Here is a 22,542-nt window from a genome sequence, read left to right as displayed (position 1 = left end):
AAATGGTAATGTATATCCTTTGATACTGGAATATGTTCTCTACTTTTTGATTTTATAGGGGATTAGAGTAAAGAGTTTGCATGAATCTCAGAAGACTTTTTGAACTTTGGACTTTAAAACATTGTTGTCACTACAATAGACTATGTGATTTTTGAAGTTGGACTAAAGGCATTTTGCATTGTGTTACGGCTACAAGCGTATCAGGACCAGGGAGTGGAATATAGTGGTTTGAATAGGTTTGGCCCCATAGATGCATGTGTTTGAATGTTTGGTCATATTGAGTGGCACTGTTAGGTGGTATGGCCTTGGAGGAAGTGTGTGTTACTGTGTAGGTGGGTTTGAGGCTTACTATGCTCAGGCTTCACCCAGTTTTTGTTTTCACCCTGGTTTTGTTTGTTTTTTAATTTTTGTCTTATGTTGGGGATGGAACCAAGGACCTTGTGCACACTAGGCAAGCATTCTACCAATTGAGCTACATCCCCACCTGTCTTGTTGGTTTGAAGATTATCTTTCTGGTTTTCAGTGATTCTGTTTATAGTTACTGTACTCCTAGGGTTTTGAGTTTGTTAGATACATAGATCAATATTTTTCATCAATTTAGGGGAAAAATTCTTAATTCTGAATTCTTAATTTTTTTAGGACAACTTTAAATGTATTTCTTTCATACCAAAATTCTGTTCCCATAAACATTTAATCCTTCCTTCTACCCCCCAGATACTTCCATTCTACTTTTTGTCTATGAATTTAACTGCATCTCAGATAACCAGAATTAAACAGTAGCTGTCTGTTTTATCTGGATTGTTTTGTTTAGGGTAATGTCTTCAAGGTTCCATGTTGTAGCATGGGCATGTTTCCCAGAATTTGTGTTATTTTTAGATATTGTAAACAGGTTTCCTTTGTTCTTAGCTACGAAGACTTTAATCCCCATTTTCACTTTCTTTTTTTTTACTAACTTTTATGATCTCTTGTAGTCTGTATAGTTTTACCTATCCTTGAATGTTAACCAGTAAAATATCTAAAATTGGAACAATGAAACCAAACACTGCTTTGTCGTTTTAAGAAAGTAGATGTTGGGGCTAGAGACATGACTCAGCAGCAGCTCAGAGCACTGGCAGCTCTTCTAGAGGACTCTGTTTTGGTCCTAGCACCCACAGAGTGGCTCAGAGGTCCAGCATCCTTTCCTGGTCTCTTGTGACACCAGCCATGCACATGCATTCAGACATGTGTTCAGGCAAAATACCAATACACATAAACTTTAAAAAAATATATATGTTGATGGCATGCTATATTGTTCACAGTTTTTAATATGCAAGTTATAATCATTTTATAATTTATCATTTGGGACCATTGCTTAAAAAGTAAAATCTTACACTTTTCACTTGATTGTAATTTTGTGAAATCTGAAGTTTTTAATTTTAATTACATTCATTTTGTGTATATGTGTACATATACCTTTGTATTCATATGTAGGTAGGGAACAACTTGAAGGAGTCTATTTTTCTTTCTTGTGAGTAATGGGGATCAAATTCAGGTTGTCAGACTTGTTGGTCTGTGCCTTTACCTGCTGAGCTTATCACCTGTTCAGTTGTCAACTTTTAAAAAAATTAAGTCTGCATATTTGGATTTCTTTTTCCCTCTTAGCTTAGTGGTTCTCTGTACAGGGCTTGTTACTGCCCTTCCAGTGAATGTGAACTGTCATCCACCCCAGAAGTTGTGAATCTTAATTACCTGTGGTCTGAGCTAAGAAGTTAAGGCTTAAATCTTCAAAACTGTTTAAAGACTAGGGTCCCAAATATGTAGCTCAAGTTGGCCTGGAACTTGGAAGAAGCCTATGCTGGCCTGGAACTTTTCCTTGTGCTCAGCTTCTCAGATGCTAAGGCTATGCTACCATCCTGAGTTGTTATCAGCTGTTATGTATGAGGCAGTTACCCTAACAGAGAAATGACTTCTGAATCCTGCCTTAGGGTAGGCAGTGAGCGAATATCATGAATTATTGCTCCTTTGCTTAACATCTACTTAGAAAGTATTGTCATTTGAGTTGTTGTTTTTCTCACAAACTAAAGTTTTTACACCAAAAGTTTGGTTAACATATAAGATGTATCTGGTATAAAATCTGATAAGTCTTATATGTCTTCTATTTGGTCTTTTATTTCCTGAACAGAGACTCTACAGGAGCAGGTAATTCACTGGTCCACAAGCGGTCTCCTTTACGTCGAAACCAAAAGACCTCAGCATCCTTGAACAAGCTGTCTTTACAGGATGGGCATAAAGCCAAAAAACCAGCATGTAAATTTGAAGAGGGTCAAGATGTCTTAGCTAGATGGTCAGATGGCTTGTTTTATCTTGGAACTATCAAAAAGGCAAGTTACCTTAATAAATTTCTGCTATACTTGCATTACACTTTTTAATAATTTAAAATTTAACCTCATGCCTTTTTTTTTTTTAAAGAGATTACTCTTTTCTTCTATATTATAGATAAACATATTGAAACAGAGCTGCTTCATCATATTTGAGGACAGTTCTAAATCCTGGGTTCTCTGGAAGGACATCCAAACAGGCAGGTGCTATGTTTCTCTTGAACATGATTCATACTGAAACTTAGTTTTCTTAAACATGGCTTTTTCTGGTGCTAATGATATTGAATATACTGTTTTTCAATGATTGAGTAGCATGTATAAGAAGTTTAAAAATTCAATATACAAAATTATTTTCCCTTGTTTCATAAAAAAAGCTCTCTGTAGTTTAATTGAATCATTAATGCTAGTTCCTGTTATTCTTCTACATGCCAAATCAGTTTTAGTTTTTCTGTTTTTTGAAGATTTTGGTAGGTTTTGACATAGTTCTTTTTTTTTTCCCTAGGACAGTTTACCTGCCCTGGAACTCACTCTGTAGATCAGGCTGGCCTTGAACTCAGAGGACGGCCTGCTGCCTCCCAAGTGCTGGGATTAAAGGCGTGAACCACCACTTACCTAACTCTTTCCCTTTTTAAATCTCATCTTTTTCCATTCTTCTATCTATCTATCTATCTATATCTATCTATCTATCTATCTATCTATTCATTTATTTATTTAGATTTAATGTACCATGTGTATGCTTGATGATTCTGGAGGTCAGATCCCCCAGAATTTGAGTTCCAGGTGGTTGTAAGTCACCATGTGGGTGCTGGGCACTGAATCTGGGTTCTCTGCAAGAATAAGCTGAGCCATTCTTTCCAGTCCCCTTTATTTTTTTTTAAAGTGGTAGAAAAGGGAAGTGGTATGCAGAGATAGAAAGGTGTAAAAGCTTGAGGTCCCATCAGATACCTAGCTAGTGGGTCAGGTGAGTGGGTGCCTTGTGCTTGAAAGTGCTGTAAGAAACTTGTGATGGTGGTTCGTGGGTAATCCCAGCACTTGGGAGGGAGGCAGCAGATCTATAGTACTCCAGAGCTTGTTACAGGACAGCCAGGGCTACACAGAAATCCAACACAACACAACAAAAAGAAAAAAAAGAGAAAGAGAAACCTGCTTATAATTATGATTATATAACTCAAGAGTAATTTTTATCTAGTAATGTATGTTCTAAAAGTTTACATAAATCTGGGGAAAAATACAGCCATGCCGGTTGTTTGAAGAAATGTACATATGGGCTGGAGAGGATGGCTTTGTGGTTAAGAGCACTGACTGCTCTTCCAGCAATTCCCAGCACCCACATGGTAGCTCACAACTGTCAGTAACTCCAGTTCCAGGGGATTTGACAAAGATACATGCAGGCAAAACACCAGTGCATATAAAATAAAATAAAAATAAATAAGTTATATTAAATGTATAGCACTTGGGAGGCAGAGGCAGGTGGATTTCTGAGTTCCAGGCCAGCCTGGTCTACAGAGTGAGTTCCAGGACAGCCAGGGCTACACAGAGAAACCCTGTCTCGAAAAACCAAAAAAAAAAAAAAAAAAAAAAAAGAAATGTATATTATAACGGGGGCACATATTATGTTAAGACAGAAGTTTAAAAAGGTTTTAAATGCTTAGTATTTATTTGTTTCTATGAAATGATATATTCCTGCATGGCTGTTGACAATAAGTTTCTGTTTTGGCTATTCTTTTCAGCAGTTGCATAAATAAATAAAATTTATTTATTTATTTTTATGTGAGTACACTGTCACTGTCTTCAGACACACCAGAAAAGGCCATTGGCTCCATTACAGATGATTGTGAGCCACCATATTGTTGCTGGGAATTGAACTCAGAACCTTTAGACAAGTAGTCAGTGCTCTTAACTGTTGAGCCATCTCTCCAGCCCCAGCAGTTGCATTAAATGAATAAAAATATACTTTATTTAACAAACCCTGTTCTAGAAGCTTGTTAATAAAATACAATTGAAAAGAAAGAAGCTAGGTAAAAATATTTATTGTAACTATTTTATATTAAAATTGAATTTAAAAATAAAATTAATGTAAAAATAGGAAAAAAAAAGTGTCTGAGTGTAAGTGACTGAAGAGGCCAGATGTGTCAGATAACCTGGAGATGGAGCACAGGCAGTTGTGAGCCTCAGCTGTAGGTGTAGGAAACTGGTCTCTGGTCCTCTATACGAGGAAGATCTGCTTTTAGCCTCTGAGCTGTATAGTAGTTGTTTGTTTGTTTTTTGGTAGTGATGTTTTTTCACCACATGGTTTCTCTTTAGCCCTTGATCACCGGATCAGTGTGGCACTGCGTCCCAGCTTTTTTTTTTTTTTTTTTTTTTTTTTTTGAGAGACAGAGACTCTTTGTAGCCCTGGCCTTCCTAGAACTTGGTATGTAGACTAGGCTGGCTGAGAACTCATAGAGCTCTGCCTGCATCTCAAGTGCCTGGCCATTTTATTTTGTTTTTTGAGAGAGGGTATTGTACCCTTGACTGGCTTGGAACTTGGTATGTTGGACAGGTTGATTTTGAACTAAACGGGAAGCAGGGTTGGCTCTGCCTCCCAAGTGCTCGGTTTAAAGCTGTGTGCCATCATCCCACTTTATTGGAAGTCAATATCTGATAGGTACTTTTAAGATTTATTATTTATTTGGGGTGTGTGTGTGAGAGTTTTTGTGGAGGTCAAAAGAATGTATTAGATTTCATCCTCTATAACTTTCTGTTATTCATTGGAGGCCAGGGCTCTTCCCTGACCCTGGGGCAGTATATCACCTGTGCTGGAAGCCAGCAAGTCACAGTGTGTCTGTACATTCCACCCCTACCTGAGTTGGGTTTCTAAATATTGGAGGGAATACCTATGATTGCTAGGATCTGAACTTGACGTTTGTGGTTGAGGAGCAGAGCAAGTTCTTAATTACTGAACCATCTTTCCTGCTATAGCTTAATTTCCTGTAGATAGCTTAATTTGTAGTAAGGAAGACCATAGGCAATTAAGCTGGGCTAGGAATCTTCAAAATTATATAAAAAACGTATCCTTGGATAAATTTCAGTTTTGTAGGCTGGCTGGCTGGCTGGCTTGCTTGCTTGCTTTCTTTCTTTCTTTCTTTCTTTCTTTCTTTCTTTCTTTCTTTCTTTCTTTCTTTCTTCTTCTTTTTTTGGTTTTTCTTTTGAGATAGTGTTTCTCTGTGTAGCCCTGGCTGTCCTGGAACTCACTCTGTAGACCAGGCAGTCCTCTAACTCAGAAATCTGCCTGCCTCCCAAGTGCTGGGCTTAAAGGCGTGCACCTCGAGGCCAGCCTGGTCTACAGAGTGAGTTCCAGGACAGCCAGGGCTACACAGAGAAACCCTGTCTCAAAATACAAAAAAAAAAAAAAAAAAAAAAGGTATACACCACCACAACCCTCTCTTAGGCTTGTTTCTTGGATGAATAACTTCCTTTTCTGCAGAAACGCCATCTCCTTACCAGTCCACATGGGAACGGTGGGAGTCACATCAGGCATGCAACCCTTTCTTTTGAAACAACACATTGAACACGAGAAGGCTCAACTCAGATTGACTACTCTCTAACTGTAGCTGTAAACCCAGAAGCTATGGAACAGGTCACAGTACATGTACCAGGAAACAAAATTTGGAAGGGACAGAGGACCTCAGTAAACAAATAGTCAATAATACAAAAAGCAGGCAAATAAATAATTGGTAACTTCTATGTTACCTATATGTTATAGAATAAAGAGTTAATAAAGTAAATTTGTTTTCTTCTACTAGATGGAATATTATGCAGCTATTAGAAGTTAAAATTTTGAAAACTGGCTGTGTGAAAATGCTTTGGTAGAAGAATTGCCTTGTATTGGTGAGAAGAAGCAATGTGTGGTGGGGAGAACATGGTCTGGCACGTCTGGGTTTGACATCTAGTGTTGATACTTTCTAACTGAGGGTACTTAGGTCAGTTCCTTCATCTGCTTGACTATCACTTCTTTATGAATAGTATATTAACATAGTCTGTTGGTCGTGGAGGCTGCTGTGACTCAGATCTGTATCCTAGCACCTCAGAGGCTGAGGCTGAAACATTGCAACCGGAGTTCAAGGGCAACCAAGTGAGCTCTAGGCCAGCTTGGAATACATAGAGAAACTTTCTCCCAAAAATCCATCCCATAAAGTTAGCTTTTAAAGAGTATAACATGATGCTTGATTTATAGCATATAATTATAAATGTTTATTATTTATGTATGGATAGTGTATATTATATTTGCTATATTAAAATAAGAGGGAGATGCTAGAATTGATGATATTGTTGAGATAGTAAAATGTTCAAATTTTCAAGTTTTTTGTTTTGTTTTGTTCTTTATTTTGAGATGGTCTTACTATGTCAGGGTCTCATTGTGTAGTAGGTTTAGCTGTCTTGGAACTCACTATATAGATCAAGCTGGCCTTGGATCCACCAAGATCCACCTGCCTCTGCCTCCTGAGTGCTGGGATTACAAGTTTGTGCTACAACACCCAGCCTTGAAGTGTCTCCCTTACTTCCCCGGACACTTTCTCTGTGTAGTCCATGCTACCCTGAAACTCACTCTGTAGACCAGTTTGACCTCAAATTCAGAGATTTTCCTGCTTCTGAATCCTGAGTGCTAGGATTAAAGGTGTGTGCAACCACCTCTGAAGTTTATTTTAGAACAAAAATGTTAATGAAACAGTAATTTCTTGCTTAGGTAACACATAAATAATTGGTACTTCCAAGTTTGGTTGCAATAGAATTCTCTTTGTGCACTTTATTAGACACTATATTTCTAGATTTAAGCCATGAAATAATTGTTATCTTTTATAGTTATTAAATACAAAAAACTGTTCTTAAGTCTGAACCTGAGTGTTCTGCAGAGAAGTTTTATTGTGAATAAATCTCTCCCAATGTGTTAGTTTGAGTTTTGCTTCAAAGAGACACCATGACCAGGGCAACTCTTTATTTTTTAAAAAATACATCTATTTGGGGCTTAAGAAAGGTTTACTCAATTAATTGTCATGCATGGCGCCACACAGACAGACATGGGGCTTGAGAGGAGCTTAGAGCTCTACATCTAGATCTACAGACAGCAGGAAGAGAGTGACTCTGGGTCTGGCCTGAGCTTTTGAAACCTCAGAGCCTACCCCGCATTGACATACTTCCAACAAGGCCACACCTCCAATAGTGGCCCTTCCTATGAGTGTATGGTGGCCATTCTCATTCATACCACCACACTAGGCCTCCATCACCATTCATACCATATTTGAAATGAGAACAGTCATGCCTTATACCTAAAAGCACATTGAAGCATGTAGACAAACATGTTAAGTTAGAAAGGGGAGGAACTGAATAGTGAACTGAGCAGAGACTATTGTGTGTAGTTGATCGCTTTAGTTAATGCATGCCCATGTGGGTACACTGAGTCATAAACGTTCTGTGGAATGCCTCATGACTGTTTAATGTTGCTTTCTGCATTTCAGGAGCCACTGGGAGTGGGGAAATGGTCTGTACGATATGCCAGGAAGAGTATTCAGAAGCTCCCAATGAGATGGTGATATGTGATAAGTGTGGTCAAGGTACACGTTCATTGTTCTCAGCTTTTATTAAATACCGAGTTAGCCTATTGAAGACTAGTGACTGTAGATACTTGCCTTGCTAGTTTGAAACTTTATCATAAGATCTATTCATCATTTATAATGTAGGGAACATCAAAACTAAAAGTAAATGCCCTCTTGAAATCCTGTTCTGCATTACTTGCTAATAAAATAGAATTTGCTTTCTGCTCTTTTTTTTTGATACGAAGGATATCATCAGCTGTGTCATACACCTCATATTGACTCGAGTGTGATTGATTCAGATGAAAAGTGGCTTTGTCGACAGTGTGTGTTTGCAACAACAACAAAGGTATCTTTTAAAAGTGTTTTGAGCTAAACATTACTAAATGGAATTTGTAAGGCCTTAACATTGAAATGACTATATACATTGAAAAGTTTGTTCTGAATGAAATTAGCAGCTAATGTCGGTTAGAATGGTTGTTTTACTAATGATCCTTAAATGGCTCATCGTTTTTTGTGCTTTCTGATAATAAATGAAAAGAATACAATAAAATAAATATATTATTAGTAACAGAATAGACAATATGGTATCATAGAAATTCAGAATGGAAATTATTTCAAAAGTGTCATGCATTTTTAAACTATAGAATTAAAAATTAGAATTAGAATTAAAAATTAAATTAAAAACTTGACCTTCACTTTATTTCAATGTTTTCCCTCTAATATGTAGAGGGGTGGTGCGCTTAAGAAAGGACCAAATGCCAAAGCATTGCAAGTCATGAAGCAGACATTACCCTACAGTGTGGCCGACCTTGAATGGGATGCAGGTCATAAAACCAATGTCCAGCAGTGCTACTGCTACTGTGGAGGCCCTGGAGAGTAAGTAGACACAGTTGCTTAGTGTCTTTTGTGTGATTTTTACTAATGTACATTATCTTCTTTTTCTTTTAAAAAAAGAAAAACTTTTTATGAAGAACTCTTTTTCTTGTTGTTTGAGGCATGGTCTCACTCTACATATACTGCTTAACTGGCCCCAGATTCTTAAAGCCTTTTCAAGAGCATTAGGGTTGCAGGTGCTTACTGCCATACTTGGTTTGTCTTCTTATCACTAATTGCGGTGTGGGAATGGTAGAGAATTGCAAATGTATGAAAGAATTAGTTTAAAAAAATTACCACTACTATTCTTTTTCTCCCTCACACCCAACAACCACTTTCCTTCTTCCTTCCCCTGGTCTTTCTCCTTTTCTCTCCCTCCCTCATATGCTAGATATGCCATTAAAGTAAGCTAGGGGAAAACACGTGCTGTAGAGGCCTGCTTTGCCAGTTTGGAGTGTGAAGTTGACTCAGTTCATTGAATATCATATTTAATGTGATTATATATTTAAAATTGCTATAGATTTGATATTATTTGAATGAGTAATTGAGACAGATTACTTAAATGATAGTCCAGATGAACTAGTCTTTCCCAGTTATTATTTCTGTGTACACACACACACACACACACACACACACACACACAATTTTCAGAAGAAACTACTGTATTATTTTTCTGAATATTTTACTGAAGAAGTACAATATCCAGGTACTAGAAAGCTGGGTGTTTTATGTTTATTTTTTATTTTAATTTATTTTAAAGGATTTTATATTTTATTTTAAATTATGTATATGTGGGTATGTCTGTGTGGATAATGTGCACATGAGTACAGTGCCAGAGAGGACATTGGATCTCCTAGACCTGGATTTCAGGTAGTTGTGAGCTGCCTAATGTAGGTGCTGGGAACAGAACTCACGTCCTCTGCATGAGCCTCGGGTATCTTACTTTAAATGAGACTTAACTGCAGTGTTGACAACTAGGATATTTGAACTGTAAGTAGGTGTACATAAATGAGTCTTGTTTAATATTTAGGATTCCATTGCTATAGCACCCATCAATTATCAGTAATTATCATCCTATAAGCTTATAAAAGGAACTCACTTGATGTTGGCCCATCACATCTTTAATTAGATCACATAATTTGAGCCATTTGTTTGTTTGTTTGTTTGTTTGGGTTTTTCAAGACAGAGTTTCTCTGTAGCCTTAGCTGTCCTGTAACTCTTGCTGTAGGCCTGGCTGTGCCCGTCTCTGCCTCCTCAGCACTGTGATGAAAGGTGAGCACTACCACCACCTGACTTCATCTTTGCTATTTAAATATTTGCCAATACAGTCCTTTCTATTATACTGTTTATTATGATGGAAAAGAAGGGCTGCAGTTTAATAAACTGGGCTAGCACAATTAGAAAGTTTTGTCAGCAAAGATGTCCATAGATCCACTATTAATTTTAATACAAAAAATAATACTAGTAAATATTTAGAAATTTTGGACAAGTTTTCTCAGTGGATAAACGTGGGTAGTGGGTGAGAGTATGAGTTTACAAAGGTAAACAGTGCAGAGACACAGGCTAGAGGCATATAATCGTGGCTGGCCTGGAGAAGGCTATGTAGACCAGGCTGGCCTTGAACTCATCACAGAGATATACTTGCCTCTGCCTCACTGGGATTAAGGGTATGCCTAGCCCCATGCCAAAAAATTGCCTAGGTTGTTTTTTGAGGCAGATTATTATTTCTTAAACATCTCAAGTATGTGAACTATGTTGGATAGTGTAGCTACTTTAAACTTCGAGTTTCGAAGAACACCTAGAATATAGCTAGTAATCATGGGCATAGCAGTCATTTGATTCTGCTTATATAACTAGTTGCTAGGCAAAAAGACATTTGGAAAGGTCTTACTGTTTTCAAGTAAGGATATCATTTTGTCAGAACAAATTAATGAGGAAAAAATAACCTGAGATGAAGATTCAACTTTGGCAGCTTTTAGCTATCTGAATCAGATCTCTAGAGTTTATAACAAACTATCACAAACCCTTTTTGCTTGATAGAGGCATTGCTTTGATTTCTAATCATGTTACCTAAATTTATTGCTATCTTGGTTTTCATTATAATAAACAGAAAGATAGATACAATAAAATGTTCATAAACATAAATCTCTATGGCTGTTTGGCATTTGGGCTAAATATTGGTACCTTTTAATCTATCTTTTGTAAGATACAGATATTTGATGTGAAAAGGCAAAATAAACTACAGCAAAAAAGTTTCAGAGACTGGAAAGATGGTTCAAGGATTGAGAGCTCGTGTTCTCAGCAACTCTAGCTCTAGGGATCCACACCCTTTTCTGGGCTTTGTGGGCATTTCCACCCACACAGGCATGCACGCAGATTTAAAAAGCAGGGGAGGGGGCGGGGTAAAGAAGTGGCTTGCTGCTCTTCAGAGGACCTGGGTTCATTCCTAGTACCACTGGCAATTCACAATTACCCTTACTCCAGTTCGGGGAGAATCTGCTTCCCTCTTTTGGCCTCTGCAAAGCACTGCATGCACATGATGTATATATAGAAAATCAGGCACCCACACATACACTTGTTTAAAAAAATTTTTTAATTGCCAGCTAAGGCCAGGCCTGGCGGTACATGTCTTTAGTTGTAGTTACTCAGGAGGACAGAGACTAGTGATTGCTTCATCCTTGGACAGTAGTTCTCAACTTTCCTCATTCAGCAGCCCTGTAATACTTACTTCCTCATGCTGTAGTGACCCCCTCCCCCCGCCCCCATCATAGAAGTATTTTTGTTGCTACTTCATTACTAAGTTTGCTAATGTTATGAATCGTAATACAACTATCTGTGTTTTCTGATAGTCTTAGGTGATCTCTGTGAAAGGGTCATTTGATCCTAAAGGGATCAATCGTACCTCACTGGTTGAGAGCTGCTTGGCTGGCTAGGAGTTTAGGGTTCACATGTGCAGCAGTAAGAACCCAAGTTGAAAAAAAGTCTTTTTAAATAGTTGGATGTGGTTGTTATGAGGAATTCAAAGCCAACCTCAAAATGAGACTCAAAGAAAATGCAAAGAAGCCCTAGGATGTAGCTGAGATGTAAGAGTACCTGTCTGGTAGGCTTGAAGCCCTGGATTTGATCCGTAGCACCTCATGAACTGGGTGAACTGTTTAATTAATCTCAGTACTAGGGAGGTAGGAGGACCCTAGTTTTGAGGTCCTTTTCAGTTTGAGGCTATCCTGTGATATGTGAGACCCTTTTCAAAAAAATAAATACAAACAACAAGCAAAATAAGTGTTATATGGGTATGTAGCACATTGGTAGAGTATGTAAAACAACCTGGATTACCTCACTGCAAAAAGCAAAAACCCATGAATCTTGTGATTTGAGAGAGATCAAACACATTATTAACTTGAAATACTAACTAAGCTTGAAGAGCATCTACATTTCCATAATAGAAGGATGAAATAATTGATATTATAAATTAATGCTAATATTAGTATTTATATCAGAAATATAATACTTTATCAGAATTGTACATTTTTTTAAAAAAAGAATTCTTGCCTCAGCAGTAAGGAGTAAATTAGCTTGTAATGGGAGGCCAAGGGGCTTGTGAGTTGGAGACCAGTCCTGAACTATAGTGAAGTATTGTTTTAAAAAGAATTAATTTTATTTCTTCATCTTTTTCCCTCCTTCCCTTCCTCCCTCCCTTCTTCCCTCCCTCCCTCCCTTCCTTCCTTCCTTTCTTTCCTTTTTTGTGGTAGCTGGTATTTAAAGATGCTGCAGTGTTGCAAGTGTAAGCAGTGGTTTCATGAAGCTTGTGTCCAATGCCTTCAGAAGCCAATGCTGTTTGGTGATAGGTAAGAAGAACATTTGAATTTTAATAATTGGTTTGTCATGGCTGCTTTGTAATTGTGGTTAACAGCTTCAGATTTCCAAAAATAATTTTGACAATGATGTGTTAAAGGGATCAATTCAGAGTGAAAATACTGAATAGTAAACATGCTTTATATATTTTTCTGTGCTTTTGAATATTATTTCAGAAAGCTTTTAAAGTATTGTCTCAGTGATTACATTTGTTTCTATCACGCTACAGTTCTCAAAAATTATTCTCATTGATTCCTTCCATTCATGAAGCTCAAACGAATACTGTGAGAATTTAAAGATCATAGGATCTTATTAGAAACAAATTGTATATCAAATTTGAAAACTTGTGAAAGCAGACACCATGTACTTTCTATGCCAGGATATTAGGATAAGACAGTGAGCTCTAGGAAGAAAGCTAAGAGAGGTCATTGAAGTTGGCTTACTGATCTCTTGGGTTAAATCTTGGTTTAAGTAAGAATAAGTGTCCTTTTGACCTTGGTTTGCTTTTGAGTTTATTTTATAGCTCCTTTTGAACGTTGGGTGAAATAATGTTTACAGAAGTAGCCACCAAAGATTTTGGCACACATAAGCTATTATTGGAGAATAGCTTATGGGCAATTCTCTAATGGTTAAAGAAGTTGTCCTTTACCCCCAGATAGGAATTTTAAGTATTATTGGTTGTTGCTACCCACGTCCATCCAACCAGCGGAATAAGGCAATGGCAACTGAGTTCTTCAAGCGGTTTATTCAGCTATCCCTGTACAGCAAGCTTCTTCTCTCCCTTCTCTCCTCCCCATGCATCCCCTTATAAGCATTGCCTTAATCCTATCAGCAGCTGCCACGAAGCCACTGGTCATTGACCATTCTCAATGATGTAAGGTGGGGTGATCAGGTAACCACACCTCTCAGCGCATATAACTCCATATATGGAGTTGTCTTTTCTCTCAAGCAATGCCTATGCCAAGTGCCACCTTGTAATGGCGAGAGCGGAGCCGCTTCCCACAGTTGGTTATTAGTGTCATAATTAAAATTACATTTTGATTTGTATATCAGTCCTTACATTATAAAGCCTTATATCATTTGCTGAATATTGGCTGTAATCATTATCTAGTTTGATTACTCACTGTAAAACTTTGTTGTTGTTGTTTTTCTTTTCTTTCTTTTTCCTTTTTTAGGTTTTATACATTTATTTGCTCTGTCTGCAGTTCTGGACCAGAATACCTCAAACGTCTACCATTACAGTGGTAAGCACGAACTGTTCTACTTTTTAAAAAGTGCCATTGTCACATAAAACCTTCTATATGAAATGTAAATAAAATATTGTTCTCTATACCTGTTTTTTATTTCTTTTAGTAATCCCCAAGGCTTATACTGGCTTCAGGATTAGCCATTTTATCGTTATGTTAGTAAGGCTATTCATTATGGAAGGTTATAGATGGTACTTTCAGTTCTCTATGCTTTTACGTTTTCCTCATTAAGTTTTCCACATTTTATGCCCTCAGAGTATCACATAAAATAAAATGACAGTTTCTGCTTTGATATAATGATAATTTATTAGATATTTAAGAATTTTAGAGATCTAATAAAATGAGTATACTATGACTTTACAAATTTTTATTTGCTTTATGTATTTAAGAACAGGTGATGCTTTTACTTGTGCCGATGGCACAGACCCAGTAATGTATAGTCTGTCTGCCTTGTGGTTTCCTTACAGTGAACCAAAGGTAAAACATTTTTTCCTTTTAAAAATGCATTTAGGAAGTAACTTGGGTACGTCTTAGTTTATAATATTCCAGATAAGTTAAACTAGTGTTTTTCCAGTTTCTTCATATGTATCAGTTTGTTGTATTGTGACTAGGATTTAAGTTATTGACCACCTGTTCACCTAAGCATGCCACTTCGGTTGTATTACACTAGTTTTATAAAGAAACTGATTCTTAACAATAATCAAAAACAGCTTTCGTCTATTTTGATTATTTTTTGGATTTCAGGGTAGATATAGCACACCTATGCCTTTACAACCTAAGTGTTATTCACAAGAAGAAATACTTTGATTCTGAACTTGAGCTTATGACATACATTAATGAAAACTGGGATAGATTGCACCCTGGAGAGGTAGGTGGCTCAGAGCTCCTTGATGTCTATGCTTTGTTTTTGTGAAAAACTAAGAAGACATATGAACAAGTCAGGCAACTAAGGTTTAATTTTTTATTTATTTAATTTTTTGTGAGCGAGTACACGTTGATAAGGATATCAAAATCTTACTTTCTTGGGAAACTTGGTGGAAATAAATTACTTGATTCTTCTATATTCTTAAGTCAGAGCCATTGTAGTTAAAGATCTGCTAGGAAAAAAATGTTTATTAGGGTATCTTATGTATGATTCCCCCTTTTCAGTTTTCTATAGAAAATCTTAGAGAAGTAACCAGTATTATTATTATTCTTTTTCTCTTATGTATCTTATATATCTTAAAAATCTCTATCAAGGAAAATGGGATCAGTCAGTATTAGAATACTCAGTACAGAGTGACTTCTGATGTCTCTTCTGTAAAGGGTTATCTACCTGTTCTAGTTTTACAGAGAGTTTTTGGAGAATGTGTCTAGAACCATAACCCAGTTAGTGAGACTGCTGTGGGTGGAAGGTTAGCCCGTGCTACAGAGCAAGAGCTTCTTTTCAAGAAGAAAAAATAAGATACAAAAAAATATAAGCTCATTAAAAAGGTCTTGGACCTGGGCAGTGGTGGCACACGCCTTTAATCCCAGCACTTGGGAGGCAGAGGCAGGTTCGAGGCCAGCCTGGTCTACAGAGTGAGTTCCAGGACAGCCAGAGCTACACAGAGAAGCCCTGTGTTGAAGAAAAAAAAAAAAAAAAAAAAAAAAACCAAAAAAAGAAAACAAAACAAAAAGTTCTTGGAGCTATAAAATAACACAAAGTGAAAATTTAAGTTTTCTGGTATTTTTACTTTTTACTTAGAGTGATTAAAATGCAGATTATTGGGGCCGGTGAGATTACTTAGTGTGTAAGATACTTGCCAAGAGTTTTATCTCTGTAACGCATATAAGTATGGAAGGAGGAAATTGATTATATAAAATTATTTATGACTTCTATATGCATATTATGTACACATGTGAATATAATAACAGTTTTAAAGGATGGATTATTAACTACTTGTGTGAAAACATGTTTTTTTTTTTTTTTAATAACATGGGATTGTATGCAATGTAGTTACACATATAATCCTGTAAAATGGTGTCAGCTAACTGGAAGTTTTTGAGGAATTTCTGTGTGGCTTTGGTGCTAGAGATTACATTAAATAGTGAACCATAGACGTGTGTGTATGGGGTACAACTTCATGGAGCACCAGGGACACAATAATATACACATACAATATAATATACACATATACACATACTTAGTCTGTACATCAGACCTGTAGCATTGTTTTTGCTGTTTTAAGAAAGCCTCTCTTTATGTAATCCGGTTCTGGAACTCAGTTATATAGACCATGGTGGCCTCCAACTCACGAGCTCCTGCTGCTTCTGTCTTCTGAGTGCCGAGATTAAAGATGTGCGCCACAGTGCCTGTTTGTAGACTTTTTAAACTTATCATTAGAAGGTAATGATAGGTTTTAGAGTTTTTATTTATTTATTTTGGATGCAGCCTCAGTGTATAGTCCTAGCTTGCCTAGAACTTTCTGTGTAGACTAGCTTGGCTTGAAACTTAGACAGTGATTTTTCTGCATCTGTCTCCCAAGTGCTGACTCACAGGATGATAGCTTCCTGCTTAATAATGGATAATGAAAACACTTTTTTATAATTTTTAAATTTGAGACTACAATAAAAGTTTCTTTTAATGGTTTTAGTTGAAGTGTTGCTATTATATTAGATTGCTTTTGTGGGTTTAACCTAAGATACTAATATGTTCTGGACTCTGCTGGATATCAGTTGTTTTTTATTCGTACTGTGATTTATTTTAAGACTTTATTTTTAAAATAGCTCAATTTATGTTAATTGTAGTCTTAAAGCCTTAATCCACTAAGATTGACAGTAGACTATACATAGTGCTGCCTTACTTTTGAGAAGAAAGGTGGAGGGAACTCAGTAGATATTATGTGAGAAAGATGTCTGGAGTCCATGGAGTGTAATAGAATGTGTATTTTTAAGTAAAATAAGAAATCTGAATAACAGCAATACTTAGGACCTTGTATGTTGTATATTGTATTGCATAGGTAGGGAAAACTTTTGTTGTTAAAGGTTATATTTTATTAAAGGAAGAATTACGTTTTTAACATTTGTATAGAAATATATAAACCTGAAGCTAAGTATATTATGATCTGAGCATGTGATTTCATACCTATAATCTATTCAGGATGATGCAGGAGGATCATAATTTCACAAGGTCAACCTAGGCATGCATATATACCTTGTGTCAAAAACAAGCCCTAAACAACAAAAATGTACTTGTACGTTGGTGACAATACTTGCTTAGCCCTCACAATCAGATAGAGCACTTAACATATAACGTGATTCTGATACAGACAATCCAATTTATACAAACACTATAGTTGCACTTCAGTTTGTAAAACACAGAATGAGAGCCTTTCACCCTCTTACATGAGTTAAAGATAGCATCCTGCATAAAACAGGAACAGGAGGTAAAATCTGAGAAAAAAACATGGGAGTAAAGTTGTTTCTGTGGCTCTCACAGGCACTTTCTCCCCCTGTTTCTCCCTTTCTCCCTTCTTCTCTCCCTCTCTACCTTCTCTCTTTTTTCTTTTTCCTCTCCCTCCCTCCTCCCCATTCTTTTTTTTTTTTTTTTTTTAAAGACAGGGTTTCTTGGTGTAGTTCTGGCTGTTCTAGAACTTACTCTGAGGACCAGGCTGGCCTTGAACTCAGATCCTCCTGCCTCTGCCTCCTGAGTACTGGGATCAAAGGAATATATCACTCTGCCCTGATACTGTAATTTTAAAAAAAATAGAAAAAAGTAGGTTTCAGAAATAGGAGATCAGGTTTTTTGTTGATTCTCAGCAAAATAGGAAGTCAATATTTCAGGTAAGTTAATTTTGAAGTTTTTAAAGCAATATTACAGTAATTAAAGTAAATATTACAAATATTGTTCTTTCAGATATGCAACACTGTTCTATCATGCTGTAGACATGATACACACAAATTAAAAACTGACTTCATTTTTTTTTTTTTTTTTTTTTTTTTGGTTTTTCAAGACAGGGTTTCTCTGTGTAGCCCTGGCTGGCCTCGAACTCAGAAATCCGCCTGCCTCTGCCTCTCAAGTGCTGGGATTAAAGGCGCCACCACCGCCCGGCTAAACTGACTTCAAATAAGATACTGAAATGCAAACTAATTAAGTAAAAGTTAAGGGCATTTGTAGCTGATTTATTTAAAAAACAGTAAGAAAACTAGTTTTGATGGAGCTTGTAAAAGAGGGCCAAAGTTCTGTTTTGTCTTTAGAAAGGATGCTGGGATTAAGAGAAAATGCCTGAAAATTTGAGCTGAAAACAAGAATTGGCCCACACCTTTGATCACAGCATTTGGAAGGCAGCGGCAGGGAGAACACTGTGAGCTTGATTCTAGCCTAGTCTATGTAGGGTGTTCTAGGCTAGCCAGAGCTACTGGTGAATATTTTTCTCCAAGAATATAAAATAGAAATAAAGCCTATTCTTGCTATAATCCCAGCTTAGAAGGCAATTACAAAGGATCACAGGTTCAAAGCCAGTAGCGTACAATTGAGCGAGACACTCAGAGGCAAGCTGAATATGGTTGCAGACACCTGTTACAAGTTTTGGATAAACTGGGCTATAAAACAAAATTTTGTCTTTCCCCATATTCCCCACATTTAAAAATAAAACAATTATAGGGGCTTGCAGATGTAGCTTAGATGGTAGAGTTCTTGCATAGCATGATGAAGCCCTGGGTTAGTCCCTAACACCAGATGAAACCAGGAACATGCCTGTAATCCAGGAGATGGATACAGAAAGATGGGAAGTTGAATTGAAGGTCAGCCTGAAATGCTTGAACCTCCTGCTCAAAAAAAAAAAAAAAAAAAAAAAAAAAAAAAAAAAAAAAAAAAAAAAAAAAACCAAAACCAAAACCAAACCAAAAAAAACCAGTAAAAAGAAGACCCAGGGTGTAGTTCAGTGATAAAACACTTGCTTAGTGTATATGAGGCTCTTAGTTTAATCTATAGTACTACAAAACAGGGGTTGAGGGGGTGGAACATTTATAAAGATCTTATAAATGTCTGTTGTTGCTGTTATTTTTCCACAGACAGGGTCTCACTATATATCTCTGGCTATCCTGGAACTCAATAGATAGATCAGGCTGGGCTCAAACTCACAGAGATCTACTTGCTTCTGCCTCTCTCTCTCCCAAGTTCTGGGATTAAAAATGTGTGCCACTGCGTGTCCCGGACTGCTCTGCCAAATGTTGGAACCCGAACTGCCAAAAGCTTGGGGGCTGCTCTGGTCAGCAGGTCAAGGTTCAGCAAGAGAAAGAGTGAGGACAGATGCAAGGAATGGAGACCAGACAGAGTGTGATTCAGTTCCACTTATTCTCAAGTCTCTCTTCCTAGTCCAAGTCCCAAGTCTTGAGTTCCTAGTTCCTAGTCTGTAGTGCCTCCAAGTTTCAAGTTTCCAGCCCCTTCTGTCTGCCTCTGCCTTTTATATGTCTCACTTCTTAAGTCACACCTTTAAGTCTTGGCTCTAAATCACACCTAAGGGAAGTCTCACACACCCAAGGGAAAATCCTGGGTATCTAAAACAAGATGTTATCAGAGTGTGCTCAGCTGTTGTAGGCTGTTGAAAACAAGTCTCTTGTCAGGGTATATGGTTCAAGATGGCTGCAAGGATGATAGCTACTACACCCTGTTTTTTTCTTTTAAATTTAATCACAATAATACAGATATGTAATAGGGTTTTTTGATTTGATTATAACTCCTGATAAGACTTCAGAGGGGAAACAGGAAGATGAGTTAAACAGTTTATGAAGTAATCACATGATGTGACCTATTAGAAACTTGAACTTGGTTTCAAACTTATGAAATCTGTTTTCAGATAATTGCAGAGTTGTCTTGTAAAATGGAACAGTTTAAGAGAGCTTTTGCTCAACTGTAATGCTTATGAAGTGAGGGTCAATAAATGATTTAGCTCTTACCACTAGTAATACTAAGCTGAACATAGATAAACTGGGTCTCTTATAAAAAAGATTGTGGTCTTGATGAAAGGTTGAGTTAGATCCACGACTTGCTTACTTTCTTGCAAACTTCAAAATCTGCTTATTTATTCTTCCTTAAATAGAAATTCTGTGTCTTAGATTGTACTTTAGAGGGTTGAGTATGTGCTGCTTTTTTATTTGTTATTTTTTTTTTTAAAGACTTATTTTATGTATGTGAGTACACTGTTGCTGTGTTCAGACACTAGAAGAGGGCCTTGGATCTCATTACAGATGGTTGTGAGCTACCATGTGGTTTCTGGTGAATTGAATTTAAGACCTCTGGAAGAGCAGCCAGTGCTTTTAACGGCTAAGCCATCTCTCCAGCCCCTTTGTTATTTTGAGACAAGTCTCTCTATGTATCTCTGGCTGTCTTGGAACTTACTGTGTGAACCTGACCTTGAACTCAAAGCCTTCCAAGTACTGGAATTAAAGGCATGTGCCACCAAGCCCTGCAAGCATATGCTTTTGATCTTTGAGGCTCTATGTTCAATCCTCAAAACTCCCTCCAAACTCTGTTAGAGGTATCTCAGATTAGGGGGACAATCTGATAGTGATGAGCATAATTGACTTAGTACAGTCAGCACCAGCACCAGCACCAGCACCAGCACCAGCAGTGTTTAGGTTCTGGCATTCTTTCTAAGCAGGAGAATTTGAACAGTTAGTTCATTTTACCTCTGTATGGCCTGTGGGCTGTGAGGTGTTGGCACTTAGGATGTCCACACAAGATTTGTCTTTTGAATATACTTGGTTTATTCACCCAAACATTCCATGTAATACCATGCTAATATAAAAGTTAAATAGACTTCTTACCAAGTGGCCAATAGCCAGGCAAGCAGAAGATGCTGTGCTGGCTTCTGCTGGGTGGTGTTGTCCAGTGAAGAAGCTTTGCAGGCTTGAACCATGTGCACTGCAAAGTCTTTCACCATGGCAGTCTGGGAGAATGGCCGTGGTAGAGGGCCTTGAACATTCCCCAGCATCTGGCCCTGAGAGCCAGAAGTTCAGTGGTCACTGGAGTTAGGCCCACCCACAGGTCAGTCATAAAGTCCTCGTGCTAAAGGCTATCAAGGCAGAGGCTTGAGAAGCCCCATCTCAGGAGCTTTGTAGTACAGCTCTAGAAGCTGCTTTTACAGTTCCAGTTTTTTATTGTTCATTGGGCTTGAGTTTTGTGCTTTTAGGATTCACAGCTTGGGGCTGGTTCACTTAACATGCCAGTGCCACCTTTAGGTTAGCTTGTTAGCATATCACGGCAGGTCTTGGGCTTGACTCCCCTCCGAGTTGTCTCATGACTAGTTTGTTAATATATTAGAGCTTAGGCTGGGCTGGCTAGCTCCAATCTAGGCTGCGTGTTAGCAGGTTCCTGTCTTGCAGGCATTACGCAAAGGTTTCACTCAAATCCTAACTACTTTTATATTAACTCATCTGTAGAACAGAGTTGGAATAATGACTTGTGAGCCTCTTCTCGCTTCAACATTGATTTTGGTAGATTGAGTTCTTCACTTGATATGACCTTGGGCTTGGGAACTTCAACTAGTGAAGAGCATTCTTTGTGTCAGATTATATAGAGTCTCTCTACCTCCCTCCCTCCTTCCCTCCTTCTCTCTTCCCCCCCCCCCATCCCCTCATTTCCTCTCTTCTTCCCTTCCTCTCTTCCTCCCTCCCTCCTTCTCTCCTTTTATCCCAACTCCTTTCCCATCCCAAGTGCTGGGATCAAAGTTGTGTGCCATCACTGCCAAGTAAATGTATAGATTTTAAAAAGAGGTTTGTGGGCCGGGCAGTGGTGGTTCCCGCCATTTATCCCAGCACTTGGGAGGCAGAGGCAGGTGGATCTCTGAGTTTCGGGCCAGTCTGGTCTACAGAATGAATTCCAGAATAGCCAGGACACACAGAGAAACACTGTCTTGAAAAGCCAAAAGAGGGCTGGAGAAATAGCAGGTTAGGAGCACAGGCTGCTCTTTCAGAGGTCATGAGCTCAATTCCCAGCAACCACATGGTGGCTCACAACCATCTGTAATGGGAACTGATGCCCTTTTGTGGTGTGTCTGAAGACAGCTACAGTGTACTCATCTACATAAAATAAATCAGGGTTTTTAAAAATAAGAAGAAAGCCAAAAGAGAAAACAAACAAAAGACACAAGTGGTTTGTGAGTTGAGAAAGTACTGAGCTATTTGGGAGAGAGACAGAGACAGAGAAAGAAACACTCTATATCTGACATAAAGAGTGTTCTTGACTAGTTGGAAGTTCCCAAGCCCAAGGTCATATCAAATGAAGAACTCAATCTGCCAATTTTAAAAATAACCCTTCAAGTTTCACATTTTTCTTGTTTTTATTATTATAGAGATTATGTGTAATATTAGAGATATTATCTCCCTAAGTTATAGAGCTATAAGAAATGAAATATAACTACTGTCAGTTTTGTAGTGTTTATAGTATGCAGTTCTACAAATACACTTATTTCATGTAATAAACAACAAAATGGTTGTAAAATTGAAACTTGTCTTGTAACACAGAAAGTGAGTCTTGAAAGGTTCAGTGGTACTAGGTAGGTCACACAGTAACTTAGTGAGAATCCAGAACAGAGAGAGGCTGGGTCTGACCACACATTCTACGGCTCTGTTAGCACCTGTGTGTTATCAATGAATGGACTTACAGTGTATTCATAG

General features: G+C 37.6%; 1 protein-coding gene across 7 annotated transcripts in view; it reads left to right on the top strand.

The window, feature by feature from the left end:
• Mtf2 (metal response element binding transcription factor 2) overlaps nucleotides 1-22,542 on the top strand; it is a 53,679-nt gene that overhangs the window by 13,359 nt on the left and 17,778 nt on the right. For 2 of the 7 annotated variants that reach the window (XM_034509277.2, XM_076937778.1), the window contains 8 exons: nucleotides 2,162-2,360; nucleotides 2,476-2,557; nucleotides 7,853-7,948; nucleotides 8,176-8,276; nucleotides 8,658-8,806; nucleotides 12,553-12,648; nucleotides 13,831-13,899; nucleotides 14,647-14,770. In XM_034509277.2, the coding sequence (XP_034365168.1) occupies nucleotides 2,162-2,360; nucleotides 2,476-2,557; nucleotides 7,853-7,948; nucleotides 8,176-8,276; nucleotides 8,658-8,806; nucleotides 12,553-12,648; nucleotides 13,831-13,899; nucleotides 14,647-14,770 (916 nt within the window). Of the gene's footprint in view, nucleotides 1-2,161; nucleotides 2,361-2,475; nucleotides 2,562-6,142; nucleotides 6,320-7,852; nucleotides 7,949-8,175; nucleotides 8,277-8,657; nucleotides 8,807-12,552; nucleotides 12,649-13,830; nucleotides 13,900-14,646; nucleotides 14,771-22,542 lie in introns of those variants that run through there. The other 5 variants (XM_076937779.1, XM_076937780.1, XM_034509279.2 and 2 more) reach the window with 5 other exon arrangements.

This window comes from Arvicanthis niloticus, chromosome 7 (assembly GCF_011762505.2).
Source record: "Arvicanthis niloticus isolate mArvNil1 chromosome 7, mArvNil1.pat.X, whole genome shotgun sequence".
Taxonomy (NCBI): Eukaryota; Metazoa; Chordata; class Mammalia; order Rodentia; family Muridae; genus Arvicanthis; species Arvicanthis niloticus.
This window is presented reverse-complemented; position numbering and strand designations above follow the sequence as displayed.